Source organism: Primulina huaijiensis, chromosome 13, assembly GCF_012295235.1.
Source record: "Primulina huaijiensis isolate GDHJ02 chromosome 13, ASM1229523v2, whole genome shotgun sequence".
Taxonomy (NCBI): Eukaryota; Viridiplantae; Streptophyta; class Magnoliopsida; order Lamiales; family Gesneriaceae; genus Primulina; species Primulina huaijiensis.
The window spans coordinates 18,747,661-18,773,774 of record NC_133318.1 but is presented as its reverse complement, the minus strand read 5'-3'; the positions used below and the strand labels follow the sequence as shown (position 1 = coordinate 18,773,774).

The 26,114-nt window shown below is 34.4% G+C and overlaps 3 protein-coding genes across 16 annotated transcripts; 2 read left to right on the top strand and 1 right to left on the bottom strand.

Annotated features, from left to right (window-relative positions):
- Positions 1–13,095, top strand: LOC140991413 (uncharacterized). Of its 14 annotated transcripts, none has more exons than XR_012177905.1 (20): positions 1–133; positions 241–436; positions 1,619–1,788; positions 2,753–2,902; positions 4,298–4,438; positions 4,911–4,971; positions 5,792–6,114; positions 6,572–6,703; positions 7,121–7,228; positions 7,331–7,417; positions 8,343–8,465; positions 8,562–8,682; positions 8,756–8,878; positions 9,101–9,235; positions 9,876–10,024; positions 10,225–10,365; positions 11,131–11,451; positions 11,640–11,766; positions 12,195–12,297; positions 12,662–13,095. XR_012177905.1 is itself a non-coding variant. In XM_073461359.1 (19 exons), exons 1-18 carry the CDS (start codon positions 77–79, stop codon positions 11,742–11,744), a joined length of 2,646 nt encoding a protein of 881 aa, XP_073317460.1. In that variant the 5' UTR covers positions 1–76; the 3' UTR covers positions 11,745–11,766; positions 12,662–13,095. The 14 variants fall into 14 exon arrangements, 3 of the variants coding, with proteins under 3 accessions (XP_073317460.1, XP_073317458.1, XP_073317459.1); XR_012177902.1 differs by having other exon boundaries at positions 8,340–8,465; positions 12,195–12,269; positions 12,676–13,095; XR_012177899.1 differs by having other exon boundaries at positions 8,340–8,465; positions 12,195–12,269.
- Positions 13,096–16,111: 3,016 nt separating this feature from the next.
- On the bottom strand, positions 16,112–22,652 carry LOC140991446 (sialyltransferase-like protein 2). Its single transcript, XM_073461401.1, is given in 11 exon segments — positions 16,112–16,691; positions 17,248–17,357; positions 17,676–17,757; positions 17,847–18,001; positions 18,098–18,307; positions 18,383–18,575; positions 19,290–19,390; positions 19,606–19,683; positions 19,917–20,006; positions 22,231–22,304; positions 22,396–22,652. Coding segments are annotated over 11 exon segments (1,377 nt in total). The 5' UTR covers positions 22,484–22,652; the 3' UTR covers positions 16,112–16,495.
- Positions 22,653–24,312: 1,660 nt separating this feature from the next.
- On the top strand, positions 24,313–25,242 carry LOC140991447 (NDR1/HIN1-like protein 1). The gene has a single exon (XM_073461402.1). The coding sequence runs from the start codon at positions 24,418–24,420 to the stop codon at positions 25,048–25,050; it is 633 nt and encodes a 210-aa protein (XP_073317503.1). The 5' UTR covers positions 24,313–24,417; the 3' UTR covers positions 25,051–25,242.
- The last annotated feature ends 872 nt before the right edge of the window (positions 25,243–26,114 follow it).

Here is a 26,114-nt window from a genome sequence, read left to right as displayed (position 1 = left end):
TCCTTTCTCAATCAGCATATTTCGGAATATCTTCCTACATTCACTGTGAAAGTCGGGAAGAAGACGACTCGAAAAAATGGTGAAACCGAAATCTCAGTCGAAGAAGTCGCGAAAACATGGGGTGGACTTCAAAGTAATATTCAATCTTTGTTTAACTTTTGAAGTTCTGGTTCTTTGTCAAAAAAATTCTGTTCGGAGCATTGTGGTTGTTGAATTCTAATATTTATGATATTATTGCAGAAAATCAAGCGAAAAATTGGTAGGAAATTGCCGCCTCCGAATAATGCTACAAATACTGAAATAAAATCGAAATCCATTGTTCTTCCTGAGCAAAGTATAGCATCGGACAAGACCGGTTTAGCAGTCAGCAAGAAGGGGTTGACACTTAAAGAGCTCCTTCAACAGACAAGCCATCACAATTCCAAAGTCCGAAAAGGCGGGTCTTTAATGTCTGAATTTGTGATTACTTTTGTTAGCAATGCAGTGGAATTTATTATTAAATTTATTGGCGTGAAGAATGTTAGAGCTATAAAATATTAATTGATCTGCCTATAAAAACTCGAGATATTGGGGAAGCTTATCGAAATGATGTCAAATGTAGTTGGTCAATGATATTCGGTACCTTTGTTGTATAATGCCGTGCCAACTAGCATGACTATGATTTGGATGTTAATTTAGTATCGGTTCCCAATGTTTAGTTTAAGCAAGCAGGATGCGTGAAAACACTGAACTAATTGTGGTTAGCCACCTAAGACGACAACCATTGTTTACAAAATATCTTCTTGTTAGCGTGGTTCTATTCCCAGGGGGACTGAGGTAGTGGGGTAGTAGGAAAATTTCTAACTCTTGTATAATTCTTTTGAAAAATTAAGTTTCATGAGGCTCTATTGGGTTGACCTGCCTCCCATCAATGAAATTTTGTTAATGAGTTGTTAAGGAATAGGGATCTTGCAAATGCATGCGTGTAAAATAGTTGTGGATATAAATATATAAATCTTAATCAAGAAATTATATATTGACTGTATATTTGATGTGCGATCGAGCAACAGTTACTTATATTGACCAGTTATTTTTTTAAAATTTATTTATGGAACCTTAACATTTGGAACTGGATAATTAGATTGGCTTATAAATTTTGAACTTGGTTTGGATGTTTTTGCATGTTGATATGACACTGTTACATAAAAACATAATAATGCTAATGCCATAAATTTGTAGTGTTGTGTAAGTGTGTCTTATAAATGTAGATGAATGCATGCATAGAGTAGTTAGGTTTCAGGTGGAGCAGAATTGATCTCACTGAACCTTTTACTTGATTCCTAGAGAGGTTGGGTTTTATAGTTTATGCCCTCTAGTCTCAACAGAGGGATGGTTTCTTGAATGATCAAAAGGACTGAAGGACCTCATGCAGGGTTGTTGCGATGATGCATTGCTTTGGTTTTTCTTCGTTCTCTTGCTATTTTAACATTGCGAAGCTGGTTAATTGAATCGCGTAAACTATTGATTTAATAATGTGCTTTTGGTAGTTGATAAGGATGTGTCGTGTCCTGTACGATGATGTCTTGCTTCTCATTGTTGTACTATAAATGGTAATGGGAAGTGTTTATCCTTTCTTTAGATGCATTACTAGGATTAAGGAATATTTTGCTCACACACCCAGCTGAGCTGAAGCTGCATAAACTCGCTGTTATAGAGAAAATGCGGGAACGCATTGGTGATCACGATAAGTTGGTTCGCGAAAACCTGTATCAACTTTTTAAGTCAGTAATTTTCCCTGGATGCAAAGAGGTAACTGGAAATGCTAAAGTGACTTTCAGATTTCCTGAGTGAATATTAAATTCAATTTATTACTTTTAAATATGTTGTATCTTGAATTTGTTTCTTTTGCAAGCCATTTCAGTGCCATTTACATCTGTCTCTTGTATTATTTGTAACATAGGTTTAATAAAATGTTGGTTAATTTTGGCTATATTCCTGGTTGTACTTGCTTTGCAGATAATTGTAATCCATGTACTTCTTCAAAATCATATCCTTAATTACTAATAGGACCAGGAGTGTTAAAAATTTTTATTTTATATCCGGAGATGTTAATGGACACAAAACTTTAAATTAGTAATTTTTGGAGATTTTGCTTTAAGGAAGGTTGGAGCCTCGTTGTGTCATTAGATATTTATGAATTATCCTGGTTGGTCTCCTTTCCTGTTTTATTTCTCTAGTTTAAGATACAGGCTTAGCATCTTGAGACTTTTGGGACTCAGTGTAGCAATAGAGACTAGGCATGTTTCTCTTTCGAAAAGTTAGGTTGATTTTTAGAGTTATTTTAGAATATTGATTTGATTCTTGAATGCGTAGAATACTGGACAAGGGATTCTACATCCACAGTTCCTAAATTTTATTGTTTCAAATATGGCATTTTTACCATAAAAAACTCAAAGTAAACTCTCTTTCAAATGCAAATAGCTTAGAAATATAATGGGAGTTGCTGCCAATTTATAAAAAATATTCACTTTGTACATAGTTAGCATTGGACCGGTTCTAAGCTTAACTTTTCTTCCCACTTTCAAGAGCCAGAAGTTTAGTTGTTATAATGAAGTCTTGTTAGTTATGTATACACTCCTTATAATTGACAAATGCAAGCATCTCATAGTACGTAATGATTTTGTAACGTTCATTGTTGAGAACTTGGATCGGTTTAAAGTGGAAAGGTAAAATTACAATTATTTTTCACTTGATTCTCTTTTTTCTTTTACAGGATAACCAAGGTCCAATTGTTTCCTTGATGATGCCGTATATTTTTAATGCCATGACGCATTTAGCAATTGAAGTGCGATTGATGGCTTTTAAATTTTTTGACCTCACTGTCGAGCACTACCCTTCTTCATGTTCCTTGTATGCTGAAAAGGTATGCTCAGTTTCTCGTTCAATATATAGATGCTTGTTGTTTTATCTTTATTGTATGTGATGCAAATTATAATTCTATTGGGAAATGTTTTTTACACTCCGAAATTGGTAAAACACTCAATCTTACTTATTAATTTAATTAACTGACAACATCATCCTTTATAATTTTCAGAAGATAAATACATTTTAATATGTTAATTTAAGAGTAAAATAGTTCTTCAAAACAAGTGTTCACATGCCATCCAATTATTTTCAAATTACAAATATAAATATGAAGATGGTAATTTTTTTTAATGAGAATTATACATGAAAAATATTTTTTAATACCAATTAAATGAATTTATTAAAAAAATTGACGTTATTATACCAAATAACATAGCTCTTGATCAATTTCACATCGAAATGATAGTAATGTTAATATTTTCTTAATTATGCCACATAAAAATGAAGAAAATATTATACCTTGTTATTTAGAAATAATTAATTTTTTTAAAAAATATTATCAAAATCTTATGAATTTCTAATATTTAGATAAACTATAATATTATTCAAAGGTATTGGAGTGTGTAGTCCGTCAATAATTTATTACCAAGGTAAAAAATAGTGAAAATAATCTTAAATTTTTAGAATTGGTTGTTTATTGCATAAATAGTTAAATCCAATTAATCTAAATAACTAGATCAACAAATTAAAGTATGAATAACAAAGTATTTTTGTCAAAATTTTGATTCATCTAGCATAGGTTTAAGGGGGATAAATAAGAATCAAGATACATTGATAAAAAATCTTTAAAAATTAGTTTTCAATTTATCAAAACATAAAAACCAAACTATTAATTTAAATTGGTTCAATCGATTATTATTATTGTTATATATAAGAAAAAAATTCTGATTAACTTTTGAAATATATTTAATAACAGTTAATACGAAAGATATTTTATTATGGGTTTTGAAAATAAACTAAATTTTATATAAAAATTTAATGCAGGGGTAATATTGTCAATTGACCAAAAAGGTAAGATGGAGTGTTGATTAAAGTGTTAATAACACTTCCCAATTCCGTAAATTTTAATAGTTTGAAGCTCAATAAAACTAGTGCATGAATTTATTTGCATATTTTGATAGCAGATAAGAACAGTGATGATGTGATTGGGTTGATTCATCTGTTGTAGCCACTTATATTTGCCATTGAAATGAGAAATTTTATATCTTTGCTTCTCAAGTGTTGTAATATAATTATTTTTCCTTCTTGACTAAATGAATTTTTAGCTTATGTCCCAACAACTTGCAGCCAATGCAATTCTGTTTTAGCTATTATTTATCTTCCTTTTGGTCATATTGTGTACTCGTACTGTTTCTCGAAGTTTTCTCATCCTTTTTATTGATCCCATCTGCAGATTCTCTGTAATTATGAAGATATATTACGTAAGAATCAATTTTTAGATGATAAGGGAAAGTTAAAGAGCTTGCTGTCTGGATTGGCTCGCTGCTTATCGCTGTTGCCATGTGATGGAAGAGATCAATCGTCATTTGATAATGTACTCTTTGGTATTTTTTATTTGGCGAAATGTTGTAATGGCGCTGCATGCTCAGTTTTGCATGAATTCTTATTATTTTATGTGTATTAGGATGGCTGTGAGCTTCTTTAAGTGGAATCTGCACCTAGATATTTGACCTTGTCAGTTTTTTTTTTGGGGGGTTGGGGGCTGGGGGGTGGGTATCTTCACAAAGTTACATCAAATGCCATTAGTGTACTACATAGGTGTTGAAGAATTATACAAGGGAAATTGTGGGTTCGTTGCAGACCTTTTGAGGTTGTCTTCTCATTTTACCATTGTTATTCATGAATAAGTCTATTAATTAGCTTGAGCTGATGAATGCCATGGTACCATGATGCATTAAGCTATCTTCAAAGCAATCCGTTTTACAAAGTTCTGTATTTTTCCCCTGCTGTCCAAAGATCTTCCTCGGTCTGTGCTGTGTATTTAATGCTAAATTTGTGTTTTACAGGATGTCCCTTCTCATAACATTTTTCATGCATTTGAGTCTGAAGCTACTCATGAGATTATCAGTGAGTGCGAAAATCTTTTTCAGTTCTACATAGTGCATTATTTTATCGCGTGCTGGTCACGTGCCAAGCTTTGTGCATGACTACTTCCATGTTAATCTTCTTCAATTGCATTGCGTTTGACATTTGTTTTTGTATACATCATTCGTGTGGTGTGTGTAGATTCATGAGACCTTTTCCCTTTATTTTTTAATTATGCATGTTGATTGCCTTCACTATTGATACTATATTATTAAGTTTGAGATCATTAGAGTAACTAACTTTTGGTGTTATGGTCTGTTTTAATAATTATATATATTAATAAAGTGTTAAAACTTTAATGTAAGCCAAATATATTTCAGCGGATAGTGTCTTTGTTTGGACATCAAGGTGTAGGTTCAATTTCTACTTGGGTCTTTTTTTTATTCCTTTCTTTTTTCTATTTAATTTTTAATTCATATATCAAAATTATATTGTAGTCTCTCATTATTTCTTATAATTACATTTTGATTCTCATTTAAATATAAACCAAATGAATTATAAAAATATTGTGTGCGACGGTACACTAGTTTCCATGATCTATTTCTATTATTAGTTGCGTGCGGCGGTGCACTAGTTTCCATGATCTATATCTATTATTAGTTTGTGTTGATACTTTTATTTTAACCTTATTAGATATAATTTTCTTTAAAGTCAATCATTAGATGCAATTTTGGCTGATTAAAACTCACAATTGCAATCATCAAGCATATTTCCAGCAAGGAGGTGACATTATCAAGAAAACGCACACACACTTGCAATCATCAAGCTTGACCATTCTTCACTTCCATTTCATGTTTTGCAGGGCTTGCTGACATTATCAAGAAACTGAAGGATCTGTTGCCCATCCTAGTTTCTTGTTTCCTGGATTTCATGCCATTGGTGCACAACATTACACAATTAGATGCGCAATCATGTGATTGCGTGCAATTTATTCTTCAAAACATAGATCTCATAGCCAGGTTTATGACTTGTGGGGGTTATGGATGTGAATCAGATCAAAATTGTTTTCTACCTTATCAGAAGCCTGATAAGATAGCACATGATGATGGACATTTTTTCCCTAGAGCGATGAAGAAGTTGTGGGATGTTTTTCCTCTCAACTTAGTTGATCATCTATCTGGAAAGGTGTGTATGTAATTGCGCGACTATTTTGTTGGCACCTAAAAATTTGTTGATCAAAACATAGATCTAATAGCCAGGTCTATTTTAAACGTGTTCCACTCGACTCTTGAGTTTTAGTCGGCACCTCAAAATTTGTTTTAGCAAACATTTTTAAGAAGACACTTTCTTGGACTCCATCTACAATTCAAATAACTGTCCATGGGCTCAAAATTGTTATGACGAACCTGATGTTATACTGAAGCTGTCCAATATTATTTGTTTCCTTTTGTTGAATCATCGGCATAGTAACTGTAATGGTTATTTCGAAATGTGCTACTTTTTTATGGATCTAGCTCATGGTTATGTTACTCGCCTCTGTCTCTCTCTCACTCTTTTTTTGGACCTCATTCACCAATCTCTTCTTGTTTTTAGGAAATTTAGAGTTTATACCTCTCATTTTTCTTTCTTTTTTGCATTGCAGGATGATGATCGAATCTTAATGCTAAATACGTTAATTATCCAAATATTTTTGCGATTAAGTGACTGGAACTACTCCCCCCCTTCTTTAGTGGAGAAGTTTTTGGAATTCTTTGAGAGCTCACTGCCTACAAAGGTTTGTTCAGGGACTTCCATTTTTTCAATGCTTACATAGAATAGTATTGAGATTTGAGATTTTCAGTGGATTCTTTTCAACTGATCAATGGCCAAATAGCATTGATTACCAACGAATTTGTTTGCTTCTTTGTGTGATATTCTTTCATTTTTTCCCATTTCTTTTTGTGGCTTAAAACTATGATCCTATATCTAGTATTATAATTTACTACCAACAAGTTTGCTTCTTTCTGCGATATTCTTTCATTTTTTTCCATTTCTTTTTGTGGAAGACTATGATTTTATATCCAGTAGTAGTATTTATTGTTCTTTATCCTTAGAAATTATCTTAACCTATCGATTGAAGTTCTTTTAAGTAACATGCTTTTCTCAAATGGGGAACATCTATTGCATGTCAAATTAATACACATACTTGCAGATACAAGTGGGCAGGGTGCTTCAGGGGAAACACTTGCTTGCACTCATACCATACATTCCAAAACTAACCAAGCGAGTTTCTGGTGAATGGAGATCTCGCATTCTTCAGGTCTGATTTAGTATCGAAGTATTTTATAACTTACTGGTTATTTATTAATGTAATTATTAATTTGGGACTCGATTCCGGGGATGATTGATATCAATGATGCAGGCTTTTACTGCCCTTTTCCAGAACTGCAATCCAGAGTCCTCGATGAAATTAGCTTGCCTTTCTGCAATCGAAGAAATGTTGGCTCTTGTAAGATATCTTCCGGCGTTATTAGGTTCAGAAGTTATGGACCGAGCATACATTTTAAAAATAACTAGATTGCATTATGGAACGAGTATACATTTTAAAAATAACTAGATTGCACTTATACTACGGACATGGTGGATAAGCATAACGTACAACCTTTGAAGCTGAAGTTGACAATCATTTGTGTTCTGGTATTGGGTTTTAATATCTATGCATGATACTGACATGCAAAGCTTCTGGATGGTAGTAAGTTAAGGACATTATTGATGATGATTGATTACTTGTTAATGCTCCTGGATCAAAGTGACACAAGATCAGATATTTGCTTGCAATGTATCTACCAGTCATTTACTTGTGGCCTCTGACAATTTTAACATATCACTTTACATCGATGAATAAGCATTAGCCAAGTATTATTTGCATAATGTGAATAGGAAATGTTTTACACTGCCTTCAGTTATTGTGTTATCTGTTTGAACTTATATGCTGATGAAAGTTTACATCTTATTTTCAATCTTGAAAATGTCATCTTCTGGAAGTTGAGCTGCTATACGTAATCCTGCTATATTTTTGTGATTGAGAATGTTAGAACCATTGTGTTAGTGGCTTACTAAACGTGTTCCGTCTTACTTATATTGTTTGACTTCTAAGAGAGAGAAATTCGGGAGATGGGGGAAAACACTATCAATAATCTGTGTTCCATAAAATTTATTTTCGACATTAGTCTGATTTAGTGTTTTATTTTCTACGAGATATTTCCTTGACCAATTAGAAGTGTGCTACGCATATAGACAACATTCCTATTACACATGAATGAATTATTTTGCTGTATCTATGCTAATACAGTGGTAGACCTCATGCTGTTGAATTTGATTTCTATTCGTATTGTTCTTCGCTATAATTTTAGCCCAAATTTTTTGTGCAGCAGGAAGAGAGCTGGCTGTACCCAGATGCAACTGATCCTACGTTATTGGAATATCTGATATCCTGGATAAGGGATCTTCCATCATTGCTAATTTTATTGGATGATAAAAACCCATTATGCTCAAAGGTAATTTGTGCTCACCATATAGAAATTGTCTGTAATTTCCTACCAGGAAGATACATTGGCATTGCAAAATCCTTGTTTGATTGTTGTTATCTCCAGGCTGTGTTGCGCCTCCAACTTAGCCTCGGACAAAAAGCTCCAGTGAACTCTCTTATCTCTCGGGAAATCGACAATATTCAGTTTGGTCTTGGAGGTTTTTACTGCAGACAAGTTGAGAAAGGTGATGACTGTTGGTTGTTCTTTTCTTCTTAATTTACATTTTCCACATATTAAATGTGATTCTTGTTTCGCAGACATATGCTATGGTCCGTTTGTAAGGCTCAGTGCAGAAATTCAAGAACTTGCCATTTGTTGCCTTCGGTTTTTCTCTTTCATCGACTCCCTGCTTCTTCAGTCACTAGTTTCTTGTTGCTTGTGTGAGTATTAATGAGCCAGCCTAAGATCTTTATAGTTGTTTGCGGTTGAAATTTAGCTATTTTTGTGTTTTCTTTTTGACCATCTTCATGGATCGATCTCTTTAAATTACAGTTGATGATCACTATGTTCATCTTCTATGTTGAAATTTATTGGATCTCTTTTATGCATGTACTTTTGTGAACGTTAACTTATTCATGGATTTTCATGTCACTCTACTTCAGATGATGATCTTGAGCCATATACACTTTTTCGCATTTTAGAAGTTCTGGACTGTGCCTTCAGAGATGGACATATCCAGATTGCAGAATACGCAAGTTTCCATATAACTTTACTCTCAAGGTTCCAAGTTTATCCAGGTAATTTTTAATTGATCTCAGTTGCATCTTACTTGTGGTTGTATCATTTCCATTGGACGATTTTGTTGATTTTTAAAGTTTTGGCTTATTTGAATATGCAATTTTGATTTCAATCTCGGGTTGTGGCCATGCATGCTTGTTGTTAGCGAATGTACTTGTAATCTTGTGCTATACTTTACGGGAAAGGCGTGGAGATGTTGGTGGGACAAGTTTCTTATAATAAATTCAGTTGGAGAAAGTAGAAATATACGTACATTGGCTGTCATCATCAGATACCGCTTTTGTGCTGACCACCAGAAGTAATGTTAGATTGAATAAAAGAGGCTTACCCTTCCTTTCTTGCAATTCAGTAAAGGTTTTGCAATGATTTCCGCATACCACACACCATACTCATGTACATCCTCTCTGCTCAACAAATAAAACAGGTTATGTGTAACTTCTTTATTTTGAGTGGCAATACATAAACTGGGTGATAGTTTAGGTCCTGTAGTTTATTTATCCGACCTTTTCTTGCAGTATATCATAGTGTTTTTTCATTTGTTGTTCTCAGAAGTAATTGCTTTTACTTAACTTTTGTGTTGTAGTTACTTTAGATTTTTCCCTTGCAATTTATTACTGAATGGTTTGGATTGTTATGCAGAAAAAATTTGTCCTGCCGTGAACTATGATGGGAAGTCAAACCGCAAGACGTTTAATTCTGTCACCAGTATTGTCTGCAAATATTTGGCACAGATTGGTGATGATTATCTTGTTTTCCAGATGCTGGAGAAGATAATCGTTGATCAAATCGTATGTTCTGTAATCATCCACTTGAATTCAAATACTTCTTTTGTCGGTGATTTTTTTTGGACATACTAATAAGATGGCTTACTGCTTCTGAAAGATCTCAATCACTTGTCTCTTCTTGATGTACATCGAATTTGTCATTTAAATATCATTGATATGCAATGTCAGTTCATTAAATTTTTACTCAATTAACCATGCTTCAGTGTGGTGAATTATCGATGGACAGCAAGTGCGCTTTTCTCAGGTTGCTCGTCTCCCTTGATTCCAAACCGACAAGACTTTCTGACCTGAGCATCACCAAGATTAGCAATGTCCTTCCGCAATACTTAATTGATATCTCACTTGTGAGTAATTTTCCTGTAATTTGTTTGATTGATATGTGTGTGTGCGTGCTTGCTATCTTACATGAAATGTTTTACCAGTACTCAATTAATCAACAAGATAAGATTGTAAGAGTTCCCAAAAAAGTTCTATATTGAATACAATATCATTCTGATTGATGACTTGATGCCACCAAGTCCTGGTCAGATTCCAATGCCAGGTCACTAAGACGTTTAGACATAACATATGGTGATGGGTGACTTTCAATAGACTAGTAGAGGTGTAATGCAAAAGTTCCAAAAACTGCGGTTATCCTTAAGGACCGTGTTTTGTTTGAATTAGAGAATTCAATATTTATTAGTGTATTCGATTAAAGCTGACTACCTTGTTGTTTGGCACTCTGTGGCATATTGTTTCCACAATTTTGTCATTTGTCGACCTTATAGACAACTTGATACACTTCTATCTCATTTCAATTCAATCTTAACTGGGATAGAAAGTTCCACTTTTGTCGAAGGATTGTATCTGAATATATTGATCTCTATAATATTCCCGTCCTTTTTTGTACTGGGTATATAATATGCACTCATCAACCCCAAATGCAAAAAGAATAAAAACAATTTTGGCGTGAGGCACCTGAACTGTAACCCACATTCGTAAGTCAAAACAAAAAAAAAAGAAGAAAATTTGACCATAGTTGAGCTTAAAAAACCTGCCTTATTTTTTTCATATCTATTGTCAGAATATTTTTGGTTTTAAATTTACTGCTGTCATTCTTGCTGATGCAGAATTTTGAGGATGATGACCAGAAGGCGACTTCTGCCATAATTGTGAAACGAAGACAATATTATCTGTTACCTTCCTTTTATCTGTTTCATAGTAGTAAAAAACTTGCAAATCTTGTTCTAGAAGTTATGGCTTCTTGGGTTTCTGAGGTTAGCTCAGTGTTTAGTACTCTTCTTTTTCATTCCTCCGTCGACCGTTCGACTAGGGTATGTGCCATTACCTCTGTACTTCGTCACATGTACAAAGATGGCAAGATGAGGCAAATTCTGTTGTCATGCAATGTGCAAATAGAGACCATGTTACAGAATCTGCTAACTTTACTGGTATGCATTAGCTTTATTTTACCTCTTGAAACTTTTATTTTAACATAAAACTAAAATGAACATTGCTGGTCAACAGCTCAGGGGCTTTTATCAAATGACAAGCATAATATTGTATTCTAGTGTTGTACACAAATAATTCAATTATGTAATTTTGGCACCATCACCACTGCCATATTCCTTTTCTACAGTCGTCGGAAAAAACAAACTTGATGTTAGAGGAAAAATTCAAAATTCAAAGTGCATATGATCGTTTGAAAGCTACGAGTGGCAATGATGTGGCAGGATGCCCATAACTTCGGAGCATGCTCAAGTAAAGTAAGTCTTCCGTCTCATCTTTGCTTGTGTAATGGATTTGAACATTTAGTCTGAAAAATGTTTCAATGGTACATACGCTTGGGATTCTATTCAGCTATCTTTTCACTTGAAATGAAACATTGAAAATGCAATGAAATTCTTCATTTTTATGCTTTCCTCTGTCACTCTTCTCGACCATATCTGAATCCATTTGTGGAGGACATGTGTTGGGAATATTAATTCTGCAAGTGTATTGGTCCTTCTGTTTGATCACATCACCGTTTTAGGGGAAAGGGCTCTCTAATTGCCCAACCTTTACCCAACATCTGTCCCATTTCTGAACAGTGAAGTTTGAAGCCTGCTTTCTAAGATGCAGAATGATATATTTCATTAGTCGGTCAGCTTCCAACCAAGTTTCCAATCTTATATCCGACCATCGTGTGGGTCAGGTTTCGTTTGTCATACATCCGAAATGAAGGACAATGGAGAGAAAACTGGCAGATGGCTCCATCGCAAACGTTGAGGTGCGTCACGGAGAATCTATGAGCATAGGTACTTGATAGGCATCTTCAAGTTTGTCGTGAAATTATGAGAATAAGTATTTACAGATTTTGATAAACTTCACGTCTTTTGTAAAGCTTCGTTGATTTTACAATTTTCTCTTGCGAGAGAATATCCCAATTTGTGATAGATGAAAATCATCTATTAGCACAGTAGTCAAATTCTCTCTGGTCAGGATGACGTTACACCTTGCTTAGTAGGTGATGGCTTTAGTTTCTTTCTTGCTTGTTTTTGAAGCTGTTGTAAATGTGCAAATCTTGTCTGTTTGCTTTTCTTCTGTTAGAACATTTTCCTGTTCCAGCAATTCTTGATTTTGTACTTGCAGAATGACTTAATAAGAGTTGACACTATCCAGATAATTTGTAATGGATGCCTTCGTTGATCAACAAGCTGCTCCAGCTGTCGGGCCTTTTGGCGGTTCTAATGACAAAGTATATGCTTGCTTGGCTGCAAACTCTGTCTATCTGCAGTTTTTTGTAGCTTTTGCAGAAGACGTCCGCCCCTTATTCTTGATTTGGAAAATGAAGTAGAAGCAACCAAAGACGTCAGATGTAGCCATGAAAAGTGTGAGGAGGGTGCGTACCTAGGTTTTAGGAGCATTCCATCTCTACTAGAAAATCAACTAGCAGATAAAAATGATTGTTTGCATAAAAACAATGCTTAATATATCTGTGCGTGTGATTACTTCTGTCCTTGCAAATAGCAATTTCTTTTAAATCGCTCTGATATGGATTTTGTGCCCACTAGGAAGCAAATTTATGGTCTTCATAGATTCCAACATTCTATTTATTTGGTTCACATATATTTTATTTTTGGACAACCAACCGATACATATCATGATAAAAATAAGGAAAAACTATTAATTAAAATGATAATTATACAGATTTACTACCTAAGGCCGTTCTTGAGCATCTGACGCCCTGTGTCGGACTCGCAACTCCCATACAAATTAAGGAACATAAATGTGAATAAAAAGCATTTGCCCTCTCTGACGCCTTCTGTGGGAGTACCATCAATGGATTGTATAGGTTTGAGTGATGCACTTGGTATGGTATGTGCATGAATCACTTTGGCACTTAGTTCATGCGTACTCCTGTGTTATAATTTATAAACATACGATATAATTGCAGAGATTCAGTTTTTTTGTTGTATATTAAGAGTTCTTGCACCAAAACAAAACAAAAAAAGCAAAACAAAAGACAAGAAAATAATAGATTAAAAAAATCATAATATGTAGGAATATCAAATAAATGCTAATTTTGACTGATTTCATGAAAATCCTTTTATTCTACTTTTGCATTATCGAAGCTCATTGGTTTAAAGAAAGTTAGTAGCCTGATTTATGATATTCTTGGTTAATGACATGTTAGTATAAGAGTAGTACACTCACACTACACCCACTTCTAATTCTTTCACACATGCACGGTTTGTTAATGATTTTTTCTTTAAAATGATCTTCGAAAATTTTTTTTATTGATGAATAAATAAGTCTTTTTAATTATACACCCATTTAAATGAATGTTCGTCAAATTTATCAATTTAAATACCAATAAATCTATATCATGATAAAATACTTAATTTATTGGATAAGATATAATTAAGTTAGATAAATCAAAAGGTTATTTTTAAGTCATAGAACACATATTTGTACATTTAATTTATATTTTTAATATAATTTCACACATACTACTCTACATGATGATTTAATTTTAGGATATTCTCCAATTTCATTTAAATTTCTTAGTCTATTACACAATCAAAATATTTGAGTTGGGTGAGATTAAAAATTGAACTAGACCCCATAAATATTTGATTTTCCAGATATTCAAACAAAGGAAAGGAATTCTTATTTAGGGAATTATTCTATTCTAAATCTTCGGGAAATATTCAGAAATCGTGGAAAGTACGTCGCCGAGACTGAGTGAAAAGCGTTGAAAAAAGGGGCATTATCGTCCAGAAATAATGAGAGAATCGCAACGAGAAAGCGCATTTTTCCAAAAGCGTGTTTGCTACGATTTTAGTACCAAAAAGACAAAACCTCACTGTATAGAAACTTTTGCTTGGACCACAAGTAATTGCGCTGTTGAAACCACTCTGCAAACCCCACGCAATCCGCGTTTTAACTTTTTTTATCCCAAAGATACCCCCGTAGCCAATATTTGATTCCTATAATACCCCTAAAGACACGATATATAAGACATTCCTCTCTTCTTCTCTGGTTAATCAAAATATTGGGCAGAAGCCGACGCCATGGTGGAAGGCAGCGACGAGCCGGCGTTCCCGGTGGTGTTCTTCGATGGAGAGAAGGAGACGAACATAGGAAGTGTGAAAATAAACCCTGCTTTACAGTACAAGCCGTTTCAACTCATGATGAGCCAAAAGATCGGGATATCGCCGAATCAAATTTCTATTTACCTCGTCGACACGAGAAAGATTCCGGAGCTTCCATTCACAGAGTATCGCCGAAGAATCCCAATCACCGGAAAGGTAAACTTCGGGTTGATATGTAGGCAGAAGGATTGTCGTTTCCTGGTCGTCTTGAAGAGGTCGCGGAAGTCGAGGAACCGAAGGGAGAGAATGACAAACGGTGTTGAATTCTCCGATTTCATCCTTGATCAGATCGAGTTTTCTTCACCACCTCCGCCGCCTAAAAGTCTAATCCTGTTGAAGCGGAACCAGCCTTCACCATTTTATGACCAGATTCCGCAGTCGGAGCTGGCGGACTTGAATGATCAGTTGGAGAGATTCAGGTTTCAGAGTGAGAATTATCAGTTAGCATCGGGGAAAGGAGAAGTGAAACCGCCGAACTTTGGTTCAGGTCATGGTATGTACCTAAACCCGAACACGAATCTGAATATGGATATGAATCCTCTCCCAGAAATTGATGATTACACGAAAAACGACGAGGAGAAAGAGAAACTATTCTGCGAAGACTGCGTGAATGCGGGGAAGACGCCGTCGTTTCATCCTTGCGTCAGAGACGCGGTAATTTCTCGTTTCTCCACGCGGTTGGGCCCGATTAATCGGCCCATTAAACACCATCCTCTTTGATTACCCATTGGGTTTTTTACCATAACATCAGAAAATGGTCGGAAATCTTCTTCTGCTGTGGATGGGATGCGCAACCACCGTAGACTTCTTACGATGATCTTGTATAGGCACTTTTAATTGACTAATTTGCCCTTGGGTTCGACACCTTGTGGTTGGCGTTTGTTTACATGTTGGCAGAGTTTTTTGATTGGTTAGATGACAATTTGAATCGGACCCCAAAAATCTTGACCCAATAAAAGTTTGCTGGGTTTATTTTTACGTTTCTGGTTGGACGGATTTCTAGGTTTTTTTTTAATGTTGGGTTCTAAACTTTTTGGGCCTTAACTTAGGATTCACCAAAGCCCAATATATGTGCTGGCTTAATCCAGTGTCATGGTGGCCGTGGCTGATTGTTGACCCCGCCCAGATGTCTGTTTCTTTGTCCAGATCAAAAAATTTTGGGTATATTTGGATTATCATGTGGATTCTCTTCATAAATTTTTTTTACATTTATATTTTTTAGTATATTAATTCATTTCATTAAGTTAGTCCATTATTACAGGATATAAATCATATCCTCGCCAAAACAAAATTTCACAACTATAATTTATAATATAAACCAAACTAATTACAAAAAGCTCGATTAAAATCCAATTTTTTCTAAAAACAAATAAAAAAATTGTACAAACACAAGCATGTATAGAACACTAGTATAAACAGACATTAGAATATAAATATTTGGAGTTGGGACGATATTTGTCCTCTTCACGCAAGCATTTGAAATTTGTTAAATTCCAGATAACGTTAAAAATAATCTGTCAACGTCCATAACTTCTTCACATTGACATGGTGAGACCAAGAAACAATCCTATGAGAAACAAATTAAAAACCCTATAGTCAACACGAAAAATATGAGTTCCACTGAAGTCCAAAGACAAAAGAAGGATATTAATATGATATAAAGTATCAGTCAAAGCATGGGATCATCTCCAGCGCCTTCTCGATTCAAAGAATCTTCAGGATCATTCACCAAGAATCCTAGTGAAACAAAACAGTCAGCACCGTGAGTGAAACATGTGTTCCATTGTGGATGCTACAAAAAGAATGAAGACTTGCAGGCGTATCTGGCAGTATTCGTCTCTGAAACGAGTTTTCATCTCTATGGGGATGTACACAGAAGAGCATGTCCTGGATTGTGTTCCAGAGGATACATAGTGGTGTCTCTTACATATTTTTTATGTTCAACTGCAGCTTTTCTCAAGCTTGACACCAATGCAAATGAAGATTTTCCTTTGAGTTTCTTGGCGGTGATGGAACATGCAGCTAATGGATTTGAAGAAGCCGCTCCAACCCTCCTATCAACGAGAAGGCACTAATGTATGAGTTGAAATCCAATATTTCATAAAAGAAATATTGGATTTAACAAGGTCATGGCACGTGTGCAGCTTTGTAGGAGAAAAAAGAAGCTGAAAAGCGATAGGTTAAACCTCTGCAATCCGCTTCATGGACAAGACTATTCTGTTTCACACGAAAATTGAGAAACGAGTTTCGTTTTGATCTATTTTTGTAAATGGGGGTAAAATGGTTTGTTTGGAAATTGGAGAAAAATGGAAAAAGCACAAATTTACATTCAACCTCCTCAGCCAAGATAGTTGGCCGTGGCTCCAACCACTTGTAGCACCCAATGCTAGGGAATTTGTCAGTAATAAAAGAAGATTTTCTTGGTATGTTGAATCAGCTAATTGTAGAAGAGAGAAAAATATCAAGAATCTACATTGTCTATTTTAGGTAGTGATGTAATCATTTTACAGCTTAGTCGAAATATCAACGTTCAAAACGTATACAGAGATCAAATGGCAGATGAGGAATTAAATAAACAGTCCACAAAATTTAATTTAAACTGATTATTACCTCGACAATTTATCAGATGCAATCCGAGCAGCAGAAATTAAACTGCGGCTTGGTATCCACTTCACAACACGATTGGGATCTGCCCGCATTGGAGAATGGATTTTGATAAGCTTATAATACACATAAGAGAAAATATTAGACAGAAAATTTGATCATATTGAGAAAAGTATCTCTAACTGGATTTAATTAACAAAGAAAATAGGAATTACACAAAGAAACATAAGATAATCACTCGCAACATCTCAACAACAGAGGGTGAGACAAACTTTGTGATCAAACAATGCGTATTATCTTCCTATGATTTATCGTGTTTAGGCAGTCCACATTTTGCAGATTTACAATGAATATGCAGGGCAAGGCAACATCATCATGTAAGCCTAAATCATTTATACAACTGCAGCATTGCAAGTTTTAAGTTTTGAGCTTACTCCGAGGCATTCCATCATTTGATAGTAGGCTCTACCATGCAGAGGAGTATGGCCTTGTCTAGACTCTGAGAAATATCTGGTCCTAAGATTATATCGAGGCTCCACAATAAGAAATATTATACAAAACAAAAAATAAAATGCATTCAGAAACTTCTTCCAATGGCTGCATACCATTCTTTGTAAACAGGATCGACGGTGAAACCATACATATCAACAGTGTCACATACGGAAAGAGCGAATTCAAGAGCCTTCAGTCCAGCACCTTTTGCAGCTGATCCAAATGACGATCCCAGCATGAGATATACAGGATTGAATATTGGAATTTCCTAAAAGTAGAAAGATAAGTAATTAAAAATTGGAATTTTCACAGAGCAGATAGGTTCAAACATAATTTACTAGAGTGAATGGGCAAGTGCAAACACCTGGATCATCGTGTTCATAATATCATGAATTGTTGTTTTAACAATCAAGACCTCCTTTCCTTTATCTATAAATTTGAAATTGTCAACTTCCACATGAGAATAATGTTCAAGACCAGTGAATCATGTTCATACAACTTTATCAAGAGCTTTTGCAGAGCCCCTATTGAGAAGGCGGAACGTACTTTTTGTACCCACGTTTTCTGAAAAGTTCTGCACAAAGCACAAGGCAATGGTGAGAACATGTGGATATCATAAGCGGAAGATAAATAAAAATAGAATGACAACCTGAATAGGTGCTCCATTTTCTCTCAAAACCGCGTCATAACTATCTATTTCTTTGCCAAATTTAGTTTTCAAAAGATCACCAGAGTTACCGATAACAGCACATCGACCAAATTGCCTTGGCACATAAGGTGGTCCATCTGGGAGCACTAGAGCAAGTTTCTCCATGCACAGAGTTTTATTCTCACATCGGTTCCTGCAGCAAAAAAAAAAAATCGAACTTGGAAGGTGAAGGGATAGAGTTCATATGGACACTTACAATTAATAATCACCTTAAAAGTAGCATTCACATGCACAAGTGCACAGTGCACCAGATATTACTTCGCCATATTAAACCATTAGGATTGAGACAATAAGAGATACAGAAGTATAGTTGGAAAGCAAACAATATCAGCCCTTGGGCATCAGATGTTCTTCAAATAAAGCCAATTGAATACCATCCCATCACCGACAATGTTACAGGACTATATGGATATAATATAGTAACTTAACAATGGGTATTTCAAGAAGTCATTGTTCAAAAAGTGGTATAGCAGCTAAATATGTAACAATAAGCACTCCTTTTTTACAAAAAGAAGTGCTATTTACATATCGCATAATATTGCTTGTTTTAAAGAAAAGCATAGGAGGACGAAAAGTAGTAAGCATCTTTCGGCATCAGAAATGTAGTGAATAAAACAGTATTAATTGATTGGCACAAACCCTTCGAGATGATACTGCAAGTAGAAACTTATGTTTTGGCCTACAATGATAAACAATAAACTTGAACTACATGGGATCACGTCTACAACAAGTTACCAAGGACACAACTTGGAGGGGTCAACCGAATCATTATTCTATTATCAACCGATAATAGAATAACGGGTATTTGTACAGATAATGGGTTAGCACCTTGCAAAATAGCACTTACAGAAGTACACCCTTGTTGATCCTTTGCCAGGCGTATTCCTCCCATCCATTTGGCAAAGCATCAATGAATTCTCGAGTCAGTACCGTGGTACTGTTCCTCACCTGAGCAAGTCCTCACTAAATAACAAATCAACTGTAGCAGATAAAATAATATTCTAAAAGAAACAGATATAAAGAGCTTCAAAATGCGGACAACATTCAATGAAAAATTAAAAGGAAGTTTATTAGACTTATGACAACACAAACAAATCCGCTAACCAATTGAAACAGGCTTTACTATGTAAGATTGTACACAAATTTGCAGATAGAACACTGACCTGTTCCCATGTAGCTACTGCTTCACATAGATCAAAATCAAATGACAGTCCTTCAAGTTCACCGGTTTTGGGATCTTTCTGTTCAGAAGTTTAACATATGGACTTTTGTGAGAAAGCTGGATAACATATATAAATATGATGAAATTACCCTTTACTAGACAATTATTAGAAAATATAACTCTGTTAAAATCATCTCTCTCCAAATCCTAGAGGGCAGGCCTAGTAAAATCAGTAAGGCCGCCATGAATTGATTATACAAAAGAAAACATAAAGACTGCTGGGGGTAATTTTAATCAAGCTAGGAAATGTACCCATTTGGGAATTGTATCACTGGGAAACTTCATAGAAATCTCACAAAGGTCTTTGCCGCTTGACGCTTGTAAACCTAATCCATTGGCATTCTGCATCACGTAGAATGTATTCAGTGTATTACAACACATAAAAGCTAAAGCAATACAACTAATATATAATCATGAAGCTTTCAATGTGAAATAGATACACATTATATAAGATAAAATCTCGGTCAAATTATGGGGTTGTACCATTGATGCACCGACCATACCAATTAAAAGAAGTAAACAGTTAAGAGTCTTTATAAATCCATACTTTCTGCTATCTCTTAAATCCAACATAAACTTAAATCATACGACGAAAATGGCAGACCATTTCTCTTTTTTTGACATGAAAAACCACAATGAGAGCTAACTAAGAGAGAGAAGTTTGCATAAGATGGTTGAACTAGCAGAAACACTTCGAAGGATGAGTGTGTTTGGATTTTGGAGTAGCCTGCTTGATTTTGCAGCCAAGCACTCGCTTTACTACTGTAAGACTCTCTGGCCATCAAGAGTAATCCATCAAACTGCATTAGTGGCAGTGTGGCACCAATGAGATCAACAACAAGACGTAGCAAAAACAAAGGCAAGTCAGTTTAAATACTCACTCCTTCGCAAATATAAAGGCCAGATTTCCTTTTTCATCCGTCTCAAATATATAGTCCAATATCTATATCCAGTAATATTTTCTGTATTCTTTTACCAATCTACCCTTATTCATTAATACATTAGTTACTTCTGATAAATTTTTATTTCATATTAAATACTCATTAAATAAAGATAAAATACTTATTTTTCCATTAATTTTGTTGATATGTGTGAAAAGATATACAAGCCTATGGGGTGAGGGAGTATCATTTTTTCTCACCTCGAATTCAAGATCCTAATTTCGCATAAGCACATGGAAACAAATCAGTTTTAAAAATTAAGTCAAAATTCCAAAAAATTCAGTTCCATTTGGGACAAACCAAGACTCCATGCTCATTCAAATTTCCTAAATTTCCACATGCATATAAAATTATAATAAATTAATCAAAGGTAGATGATTTAGAAAATAATGGTGCTTGGTGGATGGATATCGAAGAATTCATTAAACACAGGTCTCCAATAAAAGAAAGAACGTGCACAAGCTTTAAACAACAAGAGATTGAGCCCTCTCACAAGAATTACTTGAACTTGAATGTATAACCATCTGATCTCCTGTGGTTGTGTCAGTCGAGTTTGGTAAAACAAATCACTGCTGTCCAGTTTCAAACGCAACGATCTGATCAGCACAAAAGATCAGAATATCCTACAAACATTAACGCTCATTATCCAATCACTGGGCCAAAAACTGATACTTTGTGATTGGCCTAAGACATTGAATAACACTACTTGAACTCAACCTAGTGGATCCATAAACACAGGTTTTTTTATTTATTGATAGCTTGTCCCGGGGTTCGAGGATGGGAAAGAGTACCTGTCTACCTGATAAAACTCAACAAAAGCCAACCAAGTCAAGCACCAAAAGTCAAAATTAACTTCGAAGATTTTTGGGAGAGGAGCTTATGCTGAAGTTGGAAAGTTAAATGGGAGGATACCATTGGAGCAATTTTAGGAGAACGTTGATGTAAAAAGCTCAGAGCTCTCACCCCAACAGTCCATCTGCGGCCATTACAAATACCAAACTCAATTCATTAGGCAACCACCATAAACCTTTTACTTTGTAAAATCTTCCGTACTTCTTGACTTCTGGTCTATTTTTGAATCTCCACCTCACTGTCCAAGTTCATTGTCGGAGGTCACAAGAGGGATATACCCAATGATTGGAAGGATTTAATGTATGCAGGTCTTACCAATCTTTCCAATTACTTGAAAGCTTAAGCGAGCATTCGACCATTTGTTTTCACACTAATGTGATGCTCACATCTCTCACTGTATTAGTTCATCCAACCACTACAAATACCCAATCAATTAAAGATATACGAAGTCCTTACCTTTCGTTGTCCAAATTCTCTACACTTTCAAACATTTTCGTTTGCAGATCTCATTGTCTAACACTAAGGAATTTCCAACATTCTGTTTTGGATGGCATTCCTCCTCCCTTCACTATGTTCAGATCTTCATAGGAGCTAACAATATTTAACAGCTGTTTATTCAATCGAAAGGTAATTTACACAACGCCTTCGGCATATTGTCCATTTAATTGCAATTTTAATCAAGCATTTAAAAACTAATCAAACAATGAATGAGAAAAATGCAAAAAACCAATCATCGAAGTGTGAAGACAACGAGAAATGAAGAGAAAACTCACCACACACTTTTTGAAATAACCCCGCAATGATCCCAATGCTTCCAGATCTTCTCTAGAAAGATGAAACGGCACCTCTGCGTATGAATCATCGACACAAAACCACATTTACTCCAGACGAAAAAGGAAAAATCAGTGAAATAATTGATTTTATGTACAAAGTCATACCTGGATCGGGAAAACCAACAAGGCTGATGAAAATGGCTGCGAGACCAGATGCCAAAGCAACAAGAAAAACAAGTCGTAACAACCTCATCTAAAACTTAACTTAGGCAAAAAACAACTGGTAATTATCTGATTTTTAAAAAAAATTCTATATATATATTTTGGATCTGCGAAGAAGTAAAGCAGTGGTGATGAACTGAAATTCGAGTTCAGTAGGAGGAACGAGGCGAGGCGAGGCGAGGCGTGTGGGTTATTTTTACCAAAAACACACGTTTTCTTGTATAATAATATATATTATTTTGCGCCCCTTGTATAAAATTTTGTCGCCTACAATTGGTTTAAACTTTTTTTCAATGAATCATGAACTTGGTTTAAAGTTTAAAATACTTTTAAAAAATAATCACTTTTATTTTAAAACAAAAGGATGTTTATATTTAATTAGTTTATTTAATTTTTCTAAAAATAAAATTGGTTGAGTATTAAAAGTTATCACTACATCAAGGTTTTCCAATGGACATTAAATTAACATTTAATAATCATAAATTTTTTATCTCAAATGCATATTATTTCGAGATTACCTTAATTTGAAAGAATTAATGTATTGTAGTTTTTTTTTCCCAAAACCATATGTATATTGTATATCTTGAATTGTCTTCTTAAAAATTCAAATAAAAGAGCCCAAGAAAATTAAAAGAGATAGATTAAAAAAGACAAATACTTGTGTGAGACGGTCTCACGAGTCATATTTTATGAATTACCTACATATGAAAACAACGAGACATTAAGTTTGAAATCTAACTTTTATGATTGAGAAGTAAAAATATTATTCTTCTATTTGTACAAAATTTTAATTATTACGTATTTACTAATGTGATAATTTTATTCTATATTAGAAAGTTCACGGATACATGATAGTATAAAATGTCTCGTAATGGAAATGATTAAACCAATTCTAAAGAAAGTATGTATCTTATTAGGAGACACCTTATAAAATTTATTGGCATTGTTTTTGAATACACATAGTAAATGTTAATAAAATAACTTTTTTGGTTTATACATAATTTATTTATAATCGCATATTTCATTTTTCATTAGGAATAATAGGCTGTTGTGTATATTATGAAGATATTTTGTAGATAAAATCACAACCTATTTGGATAAAAATATTGATGAAATAATTATTGTTATCATTCAAATGAGTCAAACACCTGTCATGTCACAAAATTGTTTGTGAATGTAGATTTAGATGAAATTATTGAATTTTAAAAAAAATATTTCTCATTAATTTTATTGAATTTAATTTAAAAATATTTTTTTATCACATGTTAAAAAATAATAATATATAACTTCTCAAAAATTAAAGAATTAAATATGTATTAAGGTTGGTGATTGACAACAACACACTAAACATGATAAGCATCATGTTATTGTCTTAGGCTAACACAGTCTAAAATTTTGATATATGATAGTGATTATTAGCCAAAAAAATTAATCGACATACGTTGTATTTAAGAAAATTTTTAAAATTAGCGAAAAAATAGTTTTTATAATTATATTATTTTTTCAATTTAAATGTCTATTCATTTTTCACTAATTTTTAATAATATCATCTCGTACATCACATGGGTTAAATACTAGTTAGGATAATTGTAAAGAATTTTGCTAAGCTTCTAAAACGAACACACAAAAAATATTTGTTTTCCCCAAACAACCAAATTTACTTTCCTTTCTGTTATTTTCTTTCCAAATTCTAAATGAGAGTATCTGTCCATCTTTAATTAAATGCGAACCTACCGTTGCCCTGCCTGAACAAATCTATATGAATATACTTTTTTATTATTATTATTATTATTATTATTATTATTATTATTATTATTATTATATATTATATATTATATATTATATATTATGTATACCTGATTTCATCTGATCTATAGTAAAGAGTACACCCCCAAAATCCCAACCCCCAATCTACTTCACACGTAGTACTCCCCCACCGAACAGTACTCCACCGACGAAGCCGCCATGTCGGACAAGGTCTGCAGCCACCACAAAAACAAGCGGCGCAATTCCCTGTTCCGGTGCTGCGCCTGCCTCCTCGTCTCCAGCTTCCTCATCTTGCTCATAGTCCTACTCACCTGGGCCATTCTCAAGCCCAAGAAACCCCGATTCACCCTCCAAGACGCTACCATCTTCACACTCAACGTCTCCGCCCCCAACGTCATCTCCACCTCCGTGCAAGTCACCGTCAACTCCCACAACCCCAACTCCAGGATAGGCATCTACTACGACAAGATGTACGTCTACGCCACCTACAGCAATCAGCAGATCACCTTCTTCACCGTGATCCCGCCGGTCTACCAAGGCCACAAGGACGTCAACGTCTGGTCGCCGTTTGTGTACGGGAGCAATGTCCCCTTTGCTCCATACAACGGAATCGCACTCTCCCAGGTACAGAGCAACGGCGCCCCCATCGAGATGACGATCAAAATCGACGGCCGCTTGAAATGGAAAGTCGGGTCCTTTACAACGGGCCGGTATCATATCCACGTGGCCTGCCCCGTGAGTATTCCGCTTGGAAATAGCAAAAGCACGGGAATCATCGTCGGCAATGGAGTTAAATATCAGATTTCACAGCGCTGTAGCGTTAGTGTTTGATGACGCACAATTTATATTTATGTAATAATCATAAAAGAGGAAAATAAAAAATTTACAAATTTTATTATTTCTAGTGTTACCATATGATTTTCTTCGTATATTTTGCACAAGAATTTAAATTTGCTAAAGTATAAAATTTGTATGAATTAAGATTTTTGAAATGTTTTATAAATTTATTTGATTGGTTCTCGGGAGATGTGAGATAGGTTCATTTTAAGGGAAATTGGACTTTACTCCCCCCGTTTTTTTTTGTGTTCAGTCCTTGGGTACTTTTTTAGTACCACATTTCCACATGAAGTGTACCACAATTTGTATGACATAGTACCACAATTTTGTGGGTAGGGAGTGAACCCAAATAAATGTTTTGATTGGGGATTTTTCACCAACTTCCCTTTAATTTTATATTATAATCATTTGTCTGGAAAGAAAATGGGCAAGCCACGTGACCAACAAATTAAATTGTATTTGATATAAGTTTAAAAAATCCTCAATATATAAGAAACATGATTTCCTTTTTTTTAAATTAAAACAAATATACAGGTGAAATTGGAATGGACTGTATATACACACACAACCGACTTCTTCTCTTGGTTTTTGTAATTTGTGTTGCATTTTGTGGAACTTTTTACTTATTTTATTATCGTTATTCTTGACTTAACACTTCAGCACATGAATTATAAACTATTAAATATTATTATAGGTATTAACAGTACATGAGGTAGTTTAAAATAGTAAAAATATTGTGTGTAGTTAAAAATTTATGTCATAAAACATTCTTGGAAGTTTTCCAAACAGTAAGAGAAGAGTTTAGACGGCTAAACGGGACGTCTTGGCACCCATTCGTGCCCTTGAAATATCTAGGGGAGTTGGGGATCGGAGGCGNATACAAGCATAACATTATATATAAGTTAAAAAACATTGAAAATGATACAAATATTTATTTTAAGAAATAAATACGATACAAGCACAATATTAAATATTAGAATTACTATATTCTTCCCATAAGTGCTCAATTAATACATTTCGTAGTTCATAGTGAGCATCTCTGTTTTTTATTTTCTTAT